General features: G+C 48.6%; 1 protein-coding gene and 1 long non-coding RNA gene across 3 annotated transcripts in view; one reads left to right on the top strand and one right to left on the bottom strand.

The window, feature by feature from the left end:
* Positions 1-5,454: 5,454 nt before the first annotated feature.
* On the bottom strand, positions 5,455-10,429 carry LOC141978670 (uncharacterized). Its single transcript, XR_012636415.1, has 3 exons — positions 9,877-10,429; positions 7,595-7,731; positions 5,455-5,722 (listed from the first exon to the last, which is right to left on the bottom strand). It is a non-coding gene; the product is annotated as an uncharacterized LOC141978670 (long non-coding RNA).
* The window catches only part of MYO1D (myosin ID), a 339,856-nt gene continuing 333,463 nt past the window's right edge, over positions 9,372-15,764 (top strand). For both annotated transcript variants that reach the window (XM_074940974.1, XM_074940975.1), the window contains exon 1: positions 9,372-9,534. In XM_074940974.1, the coding sequence (XP_074797075.1) occupies positions 9,440-9,534 (95 nt within the window). In that variant the 5' untranslated portion in view covers positions 9,372-9,439. The remainder of the gene's footprint in view (positions 9,535-15,764) is intronic.

The raw sequence follows: 15,764 nt of genomic DNA, 5'->3' as shown, positions 1-15,764 counted from the left end.
CCATGTCTAAGTAGCTATTTAAGGTTTCAGGGCTTCCTGTTTGGAATGCGGACAGGAATGCACTGTTACTGCTCAGGCAACGCTGTTACTGATGACAAGAAGGGACAATAGCAGCTTCCAATTTATGGTAATGATGTAGCTGAAGACACAGGCTATAATGAGAGCATTTAAGTTACCTTGACATAGTGACTGAGGGTTTAATTATCTATCAGACATGCTGCTTGCTGCCTTGACAGGAGGACTTCAGAAGATGCCACTGTACTCCACCTTTTATCCTCCTGGGGATCTCTGTCCCTTGAAGGGACAGACCATAGATGATAATTTATAAATCTGTTCCTGCCTTTGATGTGGTTATTGAGCTCAGGCAGTAGTGACTCCTGCTTTTAGAGCCAGCAGCCTGGGGTTCAGTCCCTGCAGAGGCACATGGAAATTTGAACTGCTCTGGATCTCTGCAGTTTAGGGTGAGCAGCCCTGGCTTGAGGCTGGCAGTGTGCTCAGCTAGGGGCTAGCTGATTAATAGATTTTAAGGCCAGGAGGGACTATTATAATTTTGAATGAAACAGACCACAGAATCTCAGTGATGAATTTCTACATCAGGCTCATAACTTCTAAATGAGCTTCAGCATCTTTTGTAGTGCATGTTATAGGTCATCCAGAGGGAAGTGAACCCTGGACCTCTGGCTTTAAAAGCACGAGCTGCTCCTGTTTGAGCTAGAAGAGGAACATGGGGCAATGGCAGGAACAGACTCCAGAACCTCAGTATGTGGCCAAAGAGCTACACCAGGCTAGTGTAGGTCACACCATGTGTACAATAGAGATGATGGTCCAGGGCATGTTGGAATCACCATATTGTACAACGGTGGAGTACAATAGGGAGGTTAATGTATTAAACATCAGCATTAACAGTTGTCATAATTAAGGGGTAGCCCTGATCGGTGGCAGATGGTAAAGGTACTCCCTCTCCAGCCCCATTAACTCTCCCACAAACTCCAGTTCTGGTCCCTTTTGCCCCAACCATTGCATCTTGCAGCAGACTGGAAGTTTCATTAAACACATAATGATTGCTGGATGAATAACTGATGTTTCAGTTTGACAGTTCTGGGGAAAAAAAACTTTAGTTTGACCTGAATTAAATTCTCTGGAATTTTTGGCAAATCAAAACTTCCATATTAGGTCAAACAACGTTTCAGTTTGGGTATTTTGATAAAAGCAAAGGAAATTAAGGGTTACATTCACAAAAAAAGAGGAGAAGGAAGCAATGCCCCCTTACACTGAACAGACCAGTGGTTAGGGCACTCCCCTGGGATGTGGGGGACCTAGTCTTCCTCAGAGTGCCCTAAGTACCAGCCTAGGGCAGATTCTGGGGTGGGTTTCTCCTGTTGAAGCAGTTCCATTTTGTGTAAAATACTCAAATATTCACTGAGCCAAAGAGACTGAAAATGATTCTAGTCCAGTGGTTAGTGCCCTCAGCTGTGGGAACCTGGCTTCCAGTCTCTGCTCCCATTGCATTAATATTTAATTATTTATACAAAGTGGAATAGCTTCCCTAGGAGGGATTTAAAGACCCCACCCCAGAGAGCAGCTAGGGGGAGGACCCTAACCACCAAGCTATGAAAGCTGAGACCTACGTTCCAGTCCTTGCTCCACAGCAGTCATTTGAACCTGGTTTCCCACATCCCAGCTGAGTGCCCTAACCACTGAAATATTGGTCATAAGGAGGCGGGGAAGCTCCATCTCTTGTAGTTTTGTGAGCAGCACTTAAATCCCACTGTGAATCTAGCCCCCCAAAATTATTCCTTTTGACACCTTCAAGTTTAGTTTCGGTCAACCCCAAACTGCATTTTCAGCAAATAAGCTGCTCATCTGAACCTTGTCACCCACCTCTGCTCCTAGGATAGGGTAGTGATCCAAGGCAAGGACATCAGCTGGAATGTGGTGGTGGGAGAAGGGGGTAGAATTCGGACTGTCAAGGATAAAAAAATAGTAGCACATTGAGGCCACAAGCAGGTGTTAGGCTGTCTAAACAGTGACAAATATTTGCAAAAAGAAAAAGGGACTTGTGGCATCTTAGAGACTAACAAATTTATTTGAGCATAAGCTTTCAGTATGCATCTGATGAAGTGAGCTGTAGCTCATGAAAGCTTATGCTCTAGAGACTAACAAATTTATTAGAGCATAAGCTTTCATGAGCTACAGCTCACTTCATCAGATGCATACTGAAAGCTTATGCTCAAATAAATTTATTAGTCTCTAAGGTGCCACAAGTCCTCCTTTTCTTTTTGCAGATACAGACTAACACGGCTGCCACTCAAACCGGTGAAAAATATTATCTCTCAGGCATCTGTCATCCACAGGCAAGTTTGGAGGCAGAGAGGGTGTCTCTGCTCCTTGCCTCTCTGATCCCTGTTAGCAGGAAGGGAGGCACAGCTGCTGGTGCAGCCACTCCTGGTGTATCCAATTTCCACCCAAGGCTCTGGCTCATTCCAGGAGCCCAGTGATGACAGATTCAGTGGTGGAAGCTCCCTCCAACTGACAGGTTCTCATCACTCCTAAATACAGCAAGCGGCTCTTGGCAGAGTTACTTTCAGGAACTTCACCACTGAAAGTGTTGGAAAGACAGAGAGCTCTCAACAGCCTTCAGGAGGGTTGGTAGAATTAGGAGCCGTTTCAGCAGCACAGTTTCTCCCTCTGGAATCTCCCCCATCCCAGCCCCCGGGGAGTTAGGGTTTTTAATACAGCAACTTCAAGCTCAGCCACCAACAGATTTGTTTATTAGCAGCTAAGGCTGCACGTGGACAGACTCAGAATATCAGGGTTGGAAGGGACCTCAGGAGGTCATCTAGTCCAACCCCCTGCTCAAAGAAGGACCAATCCCCAAGTTTGGCCCCAGATCCCAAACGGCCCCCTCAAGGATTGAACTCAACCCTCGCTTTAGCAGGCCAATGCTCAAACCACTGAGCTATCCCTCCCTCGACATCCCATCAAATCCCTCAAGGAACAGAAGGAAGTTTAGGGAAGCCTCCCTCATGCTGTGTCTACAACATTGTAGATAATACTACATAAGACTTTCACTTCCATTTCCAACCCATACTGAAAAGCAACGCTTATCACAGCTTCACCGCAAAGCCTTGACAGGAGATCTCAACAACATTAAGGCAGAGGAACTTCCCACTGAATGGGCATGTGTGTTGACACATCTACCTGTCAGATTAGGAGATTTGAGCAAGGTTCTGCAATGCAAAGCAAGTTGGATGAAGTTAGGGTTCTTCAGTCAGTAGTGACCTAGTTATCTTACTCTTCAGTGGACAGTGAAATGAAAGTTACAAGTCTCAGGCTGGTTTCCAGTAGCCACACCATAAAGCTACCATTAGTACTAGCAGTCCAATATTGGATGTGCTCCAGGAACTGATCTCTCCTCATCCCTCAAGCTGGCCACAGCCTCTCTGGATTGAAAAGGCATCAGATAGGAAGCAGGTTGTGTAACCGAAAGCTAGCCCCATTCATCACTACTAATGGCTCTGCCCAGAAATCCAGACTTTGAAGGTCAAGTTTATTAAATTTGTATTACTGTAGCACATCAGCCACACTATCAGAGGCTCGTTCACCTGCACATCTAACAATGTGATATATGCCATCATGTGCCAGCAATGCCCCTCTGCCATGTACATTGGCCAACCGGCCAGTCTACATAAAAGAATAAATGGACACAAATCAGACATCAAGAATTATAACATTCAAAAACCAGTTGGAGAACACTTCAATCTCTCTGGTCACTTGATTACAGACCTAAAAGTCGCAATATAACAACAACAACAGACTCCAACAAGCGACTGCTGAATTGGAATTAATTTGCAAACTGGACACCATTAACTTAGGCTTGAATAGAGACTGGGAGTGGATGTGTCATTACACAAAGTAAAACTATTTCCCCATGTTTATTCTTCCCCCCACTGTTCCTCAGACATTCTTGTCAACTGCTGGAAATGGCCCATCTTGATTATCACTACAAAAAGGTTTTTTCCCCCCTGCTCTCCTGCTGGTAATAGCTCACCTTGCCTGATCACTCTTGTTATATTGTGCATGGTAACACCCATTGTTTCATTTTCTCTGTGTATATAAAATCATCCTACTGTATTTTCCACTGCATGCGTCCGATGAAGCGAGCTGTAGCTCACGAAAGCTTATGCTCAGATAAATTTGTTAGTCTCTAAAGTGCCACAAGTCCTCCTTTTCTTTTTGCAGATACAGACTAACACAGCTGCTACTCTGAAACCTGTAGTATTTGAGTGTACTCAGGCTTAGGACTTGGGTGCTAGGTACTGTACAAACAGAATAAGGCACATTGGAAGCTCTCTGGAGCAGGGACTAAGTATAGGTTGACATACCCCTCTGGGTATTTGCAGCAGCAGCTCTTGCAGGACTGACTCCCTGAGTCTTTGTATTAGGGGGCAGAATCACATGCTCTAAGATCTTGTCTATAGAGCTTAATTGTCCAGAATAGCTACTGCAGATTAATGCCATGTGCAGATACTTTTATTCCGGAAGAAGCGTCCAGAGGCAGTTATTCCAATATAGCCTGAACACTTTAAATTCACACACACCTTATTCTGGAAAGGCTTCCTGCTGCGGGCAAGCCTCCTGAAGCAATTTAAAAAAAAAATAAATGCACTTTTGCACTTCTTAGCCAATTAGCAATGCATGCCAGTATAATTCTGCCCATGTATGGGAGAATGGCAGCATAAGGGGTTAAATAGCAGTCTAACCTTGCCCAAAGCAACTCAGTGGGAGAGCAGAAGTCCAAACTGCAAATCCCCTACTCTAAGCACTAGACCACATTAGGAACTAGGCAACGCCTGTCTCCTTTTAGTGGTGACTCAGCTATTCAGACTGATTTTTCCCAAAAATGCTTGGAAAGCCAGCTGCAAGACATTGAGTGGGACTCAAGTTTCCCCTTCCCTCTGCTGACTCACTCCTTCCAGGTCCTACACCCTGTTTAGAGCCACTGTCAAACTGTGGTTGTTGAAGATACTGCCTCACTATTTAGATTGCTTGAATGGCAAGGGGCTGGCCCATCCCCAGCACCCCACTATCAAAGCCACTTCCTCCTGGCTAAGGGAGCACAAGTGGCCTCTCAGGAGCTGCACTGATTTGGTTAGCATACCAACCACAGATACCTGCAAAGAGATGGAAGGTATACATGGCACCTCTGCTGCCTCTTCTGGTTCAGGAGAGAAGGAGCCCTAAGACGTGTATGATTTAGAGAGCCTCCTGTACTTTACAACCAGAGTACCAACCCAGAGGTGTGTTTTTCTGGGAGCCTGCGGATATGTATAGGGCTATAGATGCAGTGGACTAGGATGCTTTCTGCCTCAACTAAAGAGGCATTTCAGTAACGGATCCTCACAATGCAGCAATAGTTACAAATCCTTTATTATATATTAAACGATCACAAGCATTAAAACCATTACATATTAATAAGAGTTCATTTACAGCCAGTGGACTTCATCACAGCTTTGATGGTCTCACACCTATCTTGCTTGGAGAGCTCATGCAGAAGCACTAACTTCATTGCAGCATGGACCTCCCTGCAGGTAATGAGGCTTCTCTTGTTGTGGAGAGACAACCTGGCAGCTTCTAATGCAACTTTCCCAAACAATTGTGGTTTATCCAGAGAATTTATGACATCAGCAACCCAGCAGGAGACCCCTGAGACTTGATGAGCCTGCCAGAGAAGGAGCATTAATGTCAGGTCACTTGCTTAGAAGTACACTAATTTAGTGGCAAGTTCAGCAACACACCACTAGTCCTAAAAAAGCCTATGTTATCTAGTTAGATTAGGAACCAGGGACTCTTAATGCATAGAAGCCAGGAGTTCAAACAGCTTCCATACAGGTGAGTTAAGATTGCTTACCACTGGCTTATACCCTTCCAGAGTGCAAAACCAAGACTTAAGTGCATGAAAGCCTACACCACACGCTGCCATTGCCCCACCTCCTGTCACTGCCCTCAAGATCAGCATAGCACTATAATGCTGATGTGTCTTGGAGAGTTGTCAGGGAAACAAGTTTCAAGAAAGTTCATAGCTTTTAGTAGCCACGGGGGACCACTGCAGTCACAGTCAGACCTCCCACATAACAGGACCCATAAGCAGGGATCTTGGGGCATTGTAGTTGCAAGTCTCCCAGCCTGCCATGCTGTGCACACAGAAAGTGGAAAGTTTCCTAAGCTATGGGTTTGTTGCATTTCCCCATGCCTGTTGCCATCTCCACATGGGCAGAGTTAGGGTTGCATGGGAGGAGTTAGACCTGGAAACGGAAAGTTAAGGTGTGAGGTTTAAGTTTGATTTCCTTGTACTGGAAGGGTAAGAGGCAAAGTTCAGCAACCTCTATTCACCTTTAGAAAAGCAGCTCTTGAAGGAGCCGAAAAGCAAGTCACAGATTAGTCAAGTAGTTCAGGTGACCCACCAAAACTAGAGTTCTCAACTTGAAGTCAGTCAAACCTCTCAACTCCTCCCACTCCCCAAAGCAGGGGATGCCATTAGATCTGTCTGGCTAACAGCTGTGCAGGCAATGACACTTCTAACCCAGGCTTGTTAGAAAAGTGCAGCTGTGGGTAGAGTACTCACTGTAGTAATACATTAAAGCTTAAGTTACTGCTCCAGAAGCCTGGTAGTATTTTGCCAAATCCCAGCTTAAGTTGCTTAGCAAATGGGGAGAAGCAGAGTCTAGATGTGCAAGTACAAACCTGCTCTTAGAGTGGTCTATCAGGACAGCAGGCTGCAACAAGGTTGTACAGGACTCACTACAAGGGAGACGGTAGGTGCTTTATACTGAGCAGGAGTCATTAACAGGGCTGGTCCCAGCTGTTTTACCATCTAGAGCAGAAGGCATTTTCAGAGCCTCCCTGCCTTCTGAGCAGCCAAGTAAAAAGAGGCTAAGCAAGAAAGTGTCCTCTCCACTGCCACGTGTTGATTGTGTGCCTCCAGAAGTAGGTAGGCACTGCTCAGCAACATCAAATCCACAGACACAAGCCAGTGGCATATGGCCCAGACACAAGGGTTAAGATCTTTAAGGGAAAGCAGCAGCCAAGTGCCTGGTAATAGCCTCCTGCTCCTATAGCAAGAGGGACTCGGGTGTGTCATAGGTAGAATGATTAACACAGCCAGGCAAACATGGAAGTCACTTCTACATTTCTCCAGCTGGCTGCTACTTAGCCTTTAAGAGGCTCTCTTCCTAACCAACCATAGTCAGGGGCATAAATTTATATTAACAGATTTATTTAAGTCAGAAGAATTTCTAGCCAAAAAACCTTGCTTATACCACAGCAATTTAAGACTTTCACCGTAAGCCGCCTTTGGAGCCCTAGTGAAGACAAGGCTCCTGCAGCTTGTGAAAGGAGAGAGAAAAATGTTAGCTAAGCCTGCTCTGAAGCAACCTCCTCCACACAGCATTAAGAGTGGTGCACGTAGACCAGCAATACTTTGTGAGAAATGTGGGGCAGGCAAAGCTCTCCCTCCTCCTTCAGCTACCAAAGCTCAAAGATAAAATGTTCATATTTAAGCTCTTATTGTAGCACTTGTAGAACCAGGACTTACTTGCTTTAGGACTTTATATATGTAGGTAGCATAGCCCTCCTTTCTCTTACTACTGTAGAGCCTGAGACACAGGGGATCTCCCCTGGCATAGTCCATCTTCTTCCTTAGAAAGGGAACTGAAGAAAGCTGCATCTCTGCTACCAAGGCAGAGATCAACACAAAAAAGAATGGAATTTACAAGCTTGTTACATATAGACAGAATAGCTCAAAACATCTCTATCCTCCTCAGAGTGCAGATTGTACAGCTGGGAAAGGGGAGGAGAGCACTGCTTAGAAGGAAGGCTAGCTTAAATCAAGTAATTTAGTTCTAGATTTAGCATTTTTACATATTTCAGTGTCTAGTTAATAGATTTTTTTATAATTCATCCCACAAATTAAGATATTTAGCAAACCAACAAATGCTAGTCCTGTTACTGACTGCACTCGGGGAAGACACTCAGATACTACCTATAAGAGCCATCAAATAACCATAAAATAATTGCAAATAGGACCTTGTGCACAACTACCCCTCCTTACCCGGAAGGCAAGTACAGCTAGTATCACCAGCAGCACAACCAGATCACTGCTGAAACGGCACTACTTATAATAAAGCTGCAGCGAGCAAATACATCTACAGACACCAATGAGAGAGGTTAGCTTGTTTTCTTGACTCATTGACGTCACCTGCAGATTACATTCCATCCTAAAGACCCTGATTTCAATTAAAGAGACGGTAGCTCCAATATCAGATTTACACACATTTAACTTTTCACATGAGTAGACACAGTGAAGTCAATGGGGCTACTCATGAATAATCTTAAGTAGGTAAATAAGTTTTTGCAGGCTTGGGAGAGTTTCCAAGCATAGAAAACCATGTCCCCGCAAAATGCTGGGGATGGGGTCCTCCAAGGCTGTGGGATCCAGCCCCCAATGCAGGGTACTGGGGATGGGGTCCCCTGTGGCTGTGGAATCCAGGGTCCCAATGTGGGACCCAGCAATGGGGTTTCCCCGGGGCTGTGGAATCCAGCCTCCCAATGCAGGGTGTTGGGGATGGGGTCCCCCAGGGCTGTGACATCCAGCCCCCCAGTGTGGGGCCCTGGGGATGGGGTTCCCTGGGGCTGCGGGATCCAGCCCCCCAGTGTGAGACCTGGGGATGGGGTCCCCCCAGGGTTGCGGGATCCAGCCCCCCAGTGTGAGCCCTGGGGATGGGGTCTCCCGGGGCTGCAGGATCCAGCCCCCCAGTGTGAGCCCTGGGGATGGGGTCTCCCGGGGCTGCGGGATGCAGCCCCCCCAAAGTGAGCCCTGGGGATGGGGTCCCCCCGGGATTGCGGGATGCAGCCCCCCAGTGTGAGCCCTGGGGATGGGGTCTCCCGGGGTTGCGGGATGCAGCCCCCCAGTGTGAGCCCTGGGGATGGGGTCCCCCCAGGGTTGCGGGATCCAGCCCCCCAGTGTGAGCCCTGGGGATGGGGTCTCCCGGGGCTGCGGGATGCAGCCCCCCCAAAGTGAGCCCTGGGGATGGGGTCCCCCCGGGGTTGCGGGATCCAGCCCCCCAGTGTGAGCCCTGGGAATGGGGTCCCCCCGGGGTTGCGGGATGCAGCCCCCCAGTGTGAGCCCTGGGGATGGGGTCCCCCGGAGTCCAGTGTGGGTCGCGGTGAGCGGCCCGGGCGCGCAGGAGCCGGGCGGAGCCGCGGCCGGCAGGGGGCGCTGCCGGCTCTTGGCGGGGAAGGCGGGGCGGGGCCGCGCGCCCGGCTCCACCCCGGGCAGGCCCCGCCCGCTCCTGGCGGCTCCGCGCGCCCCAGGTGAGGCGGGGCGGGCGCTCGGCGGGGCTGAGGCGAGGCTCGGGAGTCGCGCCGCGAGCCCGGCGCCATGGCGGAGCTGGAGAGCCCGGAGTTCGGCAAGGCGGACTTCGTGCTGCTGGACTCGGTCTCCATGCCTGAGTTCATGGCCAACCTGCGGCTGCGGTGAGTGGGGCGGGCCGCCGTGGGGGGCCCCGGCCCGGCCGCGGGTCTCCCGCCCGCGCTGCGTTGCCCCGCGCAGGGGAGCGGAGCCGGGCGGACCCCGCCGTGCGCTGAGGCCGGGCTGCCCCGCGCATCACCGCACGCCCCGGCAGCCGCCGGCCGGGGCGCCTCTGGGCGGGGGGACAGGCCCCCCCCGGGCCGGCCCCGCCGCCTCCCTCCTCCCGCGCGCCGTTCCGGGCGGCCCCTCGGTCTCCGGCGGCGGCGCGGGGTCCCGGGTCCCGGCAGCGCCCCGCCTCGCAGGTCACTTCGCCGCGGCGGCGCGGGCTTGGTCGGGCCAAGTCCCACCTCGTTCCCGCCGCTTGTGGCCCACGAGCAGCGCCCATTTCCGTCGCTTCTGGTGTCCCCTTGAGCCTGTCTGGGCAAGTGCGCGGTCTGGACCGCGTAGACAGTGTGTCATTGTGCTCGACTGTCCTGGCAAATGCCTTGACTCGAAGTGTGTTTTTCCTCTGGGTTTGTGAGTTGAGCTTCATGTTGGTTTTCCTCAGCGTTTACAAATGCAACCTGCTGTTTGGTCATCCTGGATGGGAGGTAGAGATGAGCCCATGCCGCAGATGGCAGGAGCTGAGAGCAGTTATGACTTGCTCAGAGTCACAGCAAGCTTGTGTCAGAGCCAGGATGAAAACAAGGAAATTCCTGACTCCTGAGCTACTGCTCCCATCTGTTACACACCACTGCCTTTCTGTGGGTAAATCGTATCAAACTGAAGTCCTCTGCTTGCTGGCATTAAACTCACGTTTGCTGCTGCTGCTCACAACTTTCCTCAAAAAGAAAAGGAGGGCTTGTGGGACCTTAGAGACTAACCAGTTTATTTGAGCATAAGCTTTCGTTGGTTAGTCTCTGAGGTGCCACAAGTACTCCTTTTCTTTTTGCGAATACAGACTAACACGGCTGCTACTCTGAAACTTTCCTCAAGCAGCAGCAGAATGAATTGACGGGACCTTTGATGTTAATACAGCTGGTAAGAATCCTGCTGGCAGCAGTGAACCTGATCAATGTCAGCTTTCCCAAGCAATAACAGAATTAAACTAAGTAACTGAAGAAGCACTGGGTTTATTGGAGGAGGACCCAAAATTAGACTGTGGGAGGAGCAGAGTAGCAAAGACCCTCTAGGACTGTCAGGAAGAGAATATGTGGAAGTTAGAGAGAGCTCCTTTTAGCACCAAGGGGAATAGTGGGAGACATTTCAGATTTGTCACACCTCACCAGAAGATGATATGAAAAAGAGCCCCTGAATGGAGTCCAGAGACAGCATCTCGGTAGGAATGCACTTTACCCCTTCCCATCAGTTTGAGGGAGATTTGCTTCTGACCTGGTTGTTGTCTCTGGAATTTGCCAGTGAGACTCATGGGACCGCCTTAGCCCTCCCTTCTGGACCCTGGGACATGGTAGTGCTCCATATGCACCTACCACCCTGCAGCCCACCTGCTCCATCAGCTAACATAGTAAGTGCTGGAGCACAAGTGGTAGCTGTCTGTGATGTCCTGCTGAAGGTTCAGTGTTCCAACCTTGTGAACACCTGATGTAGTGGTGGTTACAATTATACATAATATTTATTTTTTACTTTAAAAAAAACCTAGAATTTACATACAAAAACTATATTACAAGAACTTTATTTAAATTGCAAAATCCAGCACACACAAGTTAGGAAATGTCAGATTTGAGTTTGCCCTTGCAACCATAAATCCTTATGTATTATAGTCTTTAATACATGATCCCGGAGAAAGAAACATTATAAAACACATTGAGGTTAAGTAATTTTAGTTAAGCTATTATCTCTGCTAAATTACTCACAATTCTTGAGATGAAATCTCTGTTCCTTAGCTAAAGTACAAACTGGAGAAAAAAATTTAATTTATAACTTTTATTAGAAAAAAATAGAATTTAAAGCAAATAAGAGGCCAAAGATGACAAAATAAAGGTGGTTAGATAATAGTATTTCAAAGCACTTCACAAAGGAGGTAAAGGAGAGGTGAAGTGATTTGCTGAAGATCATCCAGAAAGTCAGTAGCAGAGCTGGGAATAGAAACCCAGGTATCCTGAGGCCCAGTCCAGTGCTCTGTCTGCTAGGCCATTTTACTGTTTGGTTCAATGCCAGTAGTTTTAGTAACCATTAGTAAAACACAAAACAGTTGTACATCCTTCTGTATCAGAACTTGGTCATTCCCTTCCCCTTAGTTGTAGATTGCTTTGTGTGTTACACTGGCTGTCTGCAAATACAAATAAAGAGTGGATCAAGCCCATTGGTCATTTGGGCCTTTCAATATTTTGTTAGGCTTCACCTTAAACATTTTCACTTTCAGTTGGTATGTTAAGCAAATGTAATGTGTCACTTTATTTAATATAGAACAAAGACCTTAACTTTATTGATGAGTACATATATTTTTCACTGATTACATTTCTATTTAAAATAGACAATGTCTGAAATATTTGCAGTACTATTTATGGTCGCTTGGCAATGACAATTCCTCAGATTGTTGGAGTCTGTTATATACTACTATAGATAACTTTTAATTTTCCACATAGTTTCTTAAAATTTAATCAATGCCTCTTATCTCTATTTATCCATTAATAAAATTATATGTTATAATATGGTATCAAATAATACCAGTGATGGCGTGCTAGATGGGGAGGGATCTGAGTTTCTACAGAGAATTCTTTTCCAGATATCTGGCTGCTGGGTCTTGCCCACATGCTCACGGTCTAACTGATTGTCATGTTTGGGGTCGGGAAGGAATTTTTCTCAGGGTAAGATTGGCAGAGACTATGGGCATGTCTTCACTACAAAGTTAGGTCAGCTTAATTTAAGTTGGCATCCAGTTGCTGCAGTAGTTAAGTTGGTCGGGCATGTTCACACCGCACTCATTGTGTTGGTGGAATGCATCTTTACTAGCAGCACTTGCATTGATGCATAGAGCAGTGTACCTTGGATAGCTATCCCACAGTGCAACTAGTCACAAGGGGTTTTGGGAAAGGCTTGCAATGCCTCATGGGTCCAAAACATTGTCTGGGGGCGGGGAAATGGGAACATGGCTTAGAACTCCCATGATGCAGTTTCCTCCCTCCCCTCCCTCCTTACTCTGATATCAATGGCAAACAACCCATACTTTTTCATGCCTTTTTTCGAAAGCCTGGCTTAGCTGTGTGTATGCCAGTGCCTGATAGCCCTGGACCCCGCGGAACTTTGCGATGTCATTCAAGCAGTCCTGTTGCAAGCCATAGAATGAAACAGGTCCTGGTTGCTGCTGGTAGTTGTGCAGCAGCTGAACACAGTGGAGTGCCATTTCTGGTCCTGGGAAACAAGCACTGACCGGTGGGATTTCATCGTTATGCAGCTATGGGATGATGAGCAGTGGCTGCAGAACTTTCAGATGTGGAATGCCGCTTTCCAGGAACTGTGTGCAGAGCTTTCCCCAGACCTGAAGCACAGCAACACTAAAATGAGACTTGCTCTGACAGTGGAGATGCGATTGGTGATTGCTCTGTGGAAGCTTGAAATGCCAGACTGCTAGCAGTCAGTGGGGAATCAATTTGGAGTTGGTAAATCCATCATGGGAGCTGTTGTGATCCAAGTGTGCAGGGCCATTAATTTACTTTTGCTAAGAAGGGTAGTGTCTCTAGGCAACGTGCAGAACATAGTGGATGGTTTTGCTGCGATGGGGTTCCCTAACTGCAGTGGGGCGATAGATATCATACACATTCCTATCTTGGCACCAGACCACCTTGCCAAAGAGTACTATACCAAAAGGAATACTTTTCACAGGTGTTGCAAGCACTGGTGGATCACAGGGAGCGTTTCACTGACATCAGTTTGGGATGATCAGGAAAGGTGCATGATGCGCACATCTTTAGGAACACAGGTCTGTTAAGAAAGCTACAATCAGGGACTTTCTTTCTAGATCACAGAATAACCACTGATGATGTTGAAATGCCTATAGTGATCCTGGGAGACCCAGCCTGCCCCTTGCTCCCATGGCTCATGAAGCCATACACTGGCCACCCGGACAGCAGTAAGGAGTGGTTCAACAATAGGCTGAGCAAGTGCAGAATGGTGGTGGAATGTTCTCTGGACATTTACCAGGTCTAACCTAGTAAGCAAACTGCAGGCAGAGAGCACACAGCAGGCAAACTGCTTACTAGGTTAGACCTCAGTGAAAGCAATATCCCCATTTTTCTCTCAGCCTGCTGTGTGCTCCTATCTGTGAGTCAAAGGGAGAGAAATTTCCGTAAGGGTGGGCCATGGAGGTAGCAGCTAATTTTGAGCAGCCAGATACCAGGGCAATAAAACTTTGAGCCCAGTGAGGAGCTCTGTGTTTCCGGGAGGCTTTGAAAACCCAGTTCAGTAATGAGCCACAGTAATGTGCACCACTTGTTTGCATTGTGCCTTCCCATACCATCCCCTCTGTTGCATCAGTTTCCCTGTACCTCCCGCTCCCACCAAAAACCTCATGCTTGGAATAAATAGAGTATTTCATTCTCAAAACATTGACTTTTATTGCACAAACATGAAGAAACTGAAAGAACAAGAAAATAATTTAACCTGGGGCAAATGATATGATAAAATTGGGAGGGGAAAAACCAAGCCAGCTTTTCTGGGAAAGCACAGAAGACTTGTCCATCAAAGCTCTTCAAATAGCTTTGTTCTTAGTACCCTCCTCTGGTGTTGAGTGGAAGGGATACGGCATCCTCCCCCACACCTCCGGGAATGATTGGGAATAGGGCGATGTTTGCAGGCTGTTCTGCGGGGGCTGCAGAGGGAGTCTAGCAAGCTGTTTTTCTTGAAGTTCAACGAGATGCCTCAACATGTCTGTCTGGTCCTTCATAATCTGCAGCATCTCATCCTGCATGGTACACTTGTGCTCTTGGGATGCTCTCTTGCTCTCTGTGTCCAGTTTTTCAGACAATTAAATCCTCCAGGCTCTGAACTCCATATCAGCTGTCCTGGAGGTGTTCATTATCTCGCTGAACATGTCATCCCGGAGTCTCTTTTTCCATCTTCTAATCTGCGGCAGCCTGTCTGCCAGTGTGGAGGATGTGCTGAAGGATGCAAGCACAAGGCAACCGTTGTCAGTGCATACCCGGGGTCTAGTACAAGGTTGCTATTTAAAAATTCCTCCCGTTATTACACTCAAGTGCAAGCCAGAACATAATCAGAATCCCTAGCCATTCAATGAACCGGTTTGCTGTTCCAACTATGGTGAGTATGGCCCGGAGGCATGGGCAACAGGCATTGTGCTGCAGCCAGTGTTCCCTCTAATTTTTCCCACCCATGTGTGGAATGAATTTTGTTATGTGCACCAAGGTGGAGGTGATGTGTGACGCCTCACCTTCATATCAGTGCACATAACAAAATTAATGTGGTGGGGATGCGGGCTCTGGGGTAGGGCTGGGGATGAGGGTTGGGGTGGGGGGGAGGGGAGGGCTTCGGCTGGAAGTGTGGGCTCTGGGGTCGGGCCAGGGATGGGGTTTGGGGTGCAGGAGGGTGCTCCGGGGCTATGACGGGGAGAGAGAGGACTCCCTCCAGCTCTCTCTGCCTGCATCAGCACCTTGGCTGTGGGGGAGAGGTGCCTCTCCCTGCTGCGGCAGCTCCGGGGCTGGGGCCGCAGAATAGGCGCTCCTTCCCTGGTCCCAGCAGATCCGGGCTGGAGCTGGGTCCAGGGAGGGGCACTGCATCTGGGTCCAGGCTGGCTGGGTCTGGCCACCTGCGGCTGCCCCAGTTGCGACTGGATCTGGGCTGCAGCATAGTTAGGGCCGGGGAGCTGCCCTGGCTGTGGCAGGTTAGGGGCCGGGCTAGGTTGAAGCCTGGGGAGGGTGCCCCTCCCCCGGCCGCAGCAGGTCCCCGGATGGGTTCCCTGAGTGCCTGCATGCCACTAAATAGATTGCTGCGTGGCCATGCAGCTTGCAGGGAACTTAGGCTGGAACTCGTGGGAAATCAGTGTCGGGAGCGCAGGTGGACAATGTCTCTTCCCCTCAGCAATATGGATGGTGCTTTGAGACCAGGGACCAGTGTTAGGCCTCCCAAATTGTGGTCTTTGGCCGAGGCGGCTCCAGGAAGAGGGGTGTTTGCAGCCACGAGAAAACACAAGAAGCCCACCCCTCCCTTACCTTACTGCTGCTGGTAGTAGTTGCCCTGGGCTTGCAGATTCTGAGGTCAATGCCAACACCTATCACCCAAA

Source organism: Natator depressus, chromosome 27 (assembly GCF_965152275.1).
Source record: "Natator depressus isolate rNatDep1 chromosome 27, rNatDep2.hap1, whole genome shotgun sequence".
Taxonomy (NCBI): domain Eukaryota; kingdom Metazoa; phylum Chordata; order Testudines; family Cheloniidae; genus Natator; species Natator depressus.
Note: the sequence above shows the minus strand (reverse complement) of the source record. Positions and strands in the feature narration are given on the sequence as shown.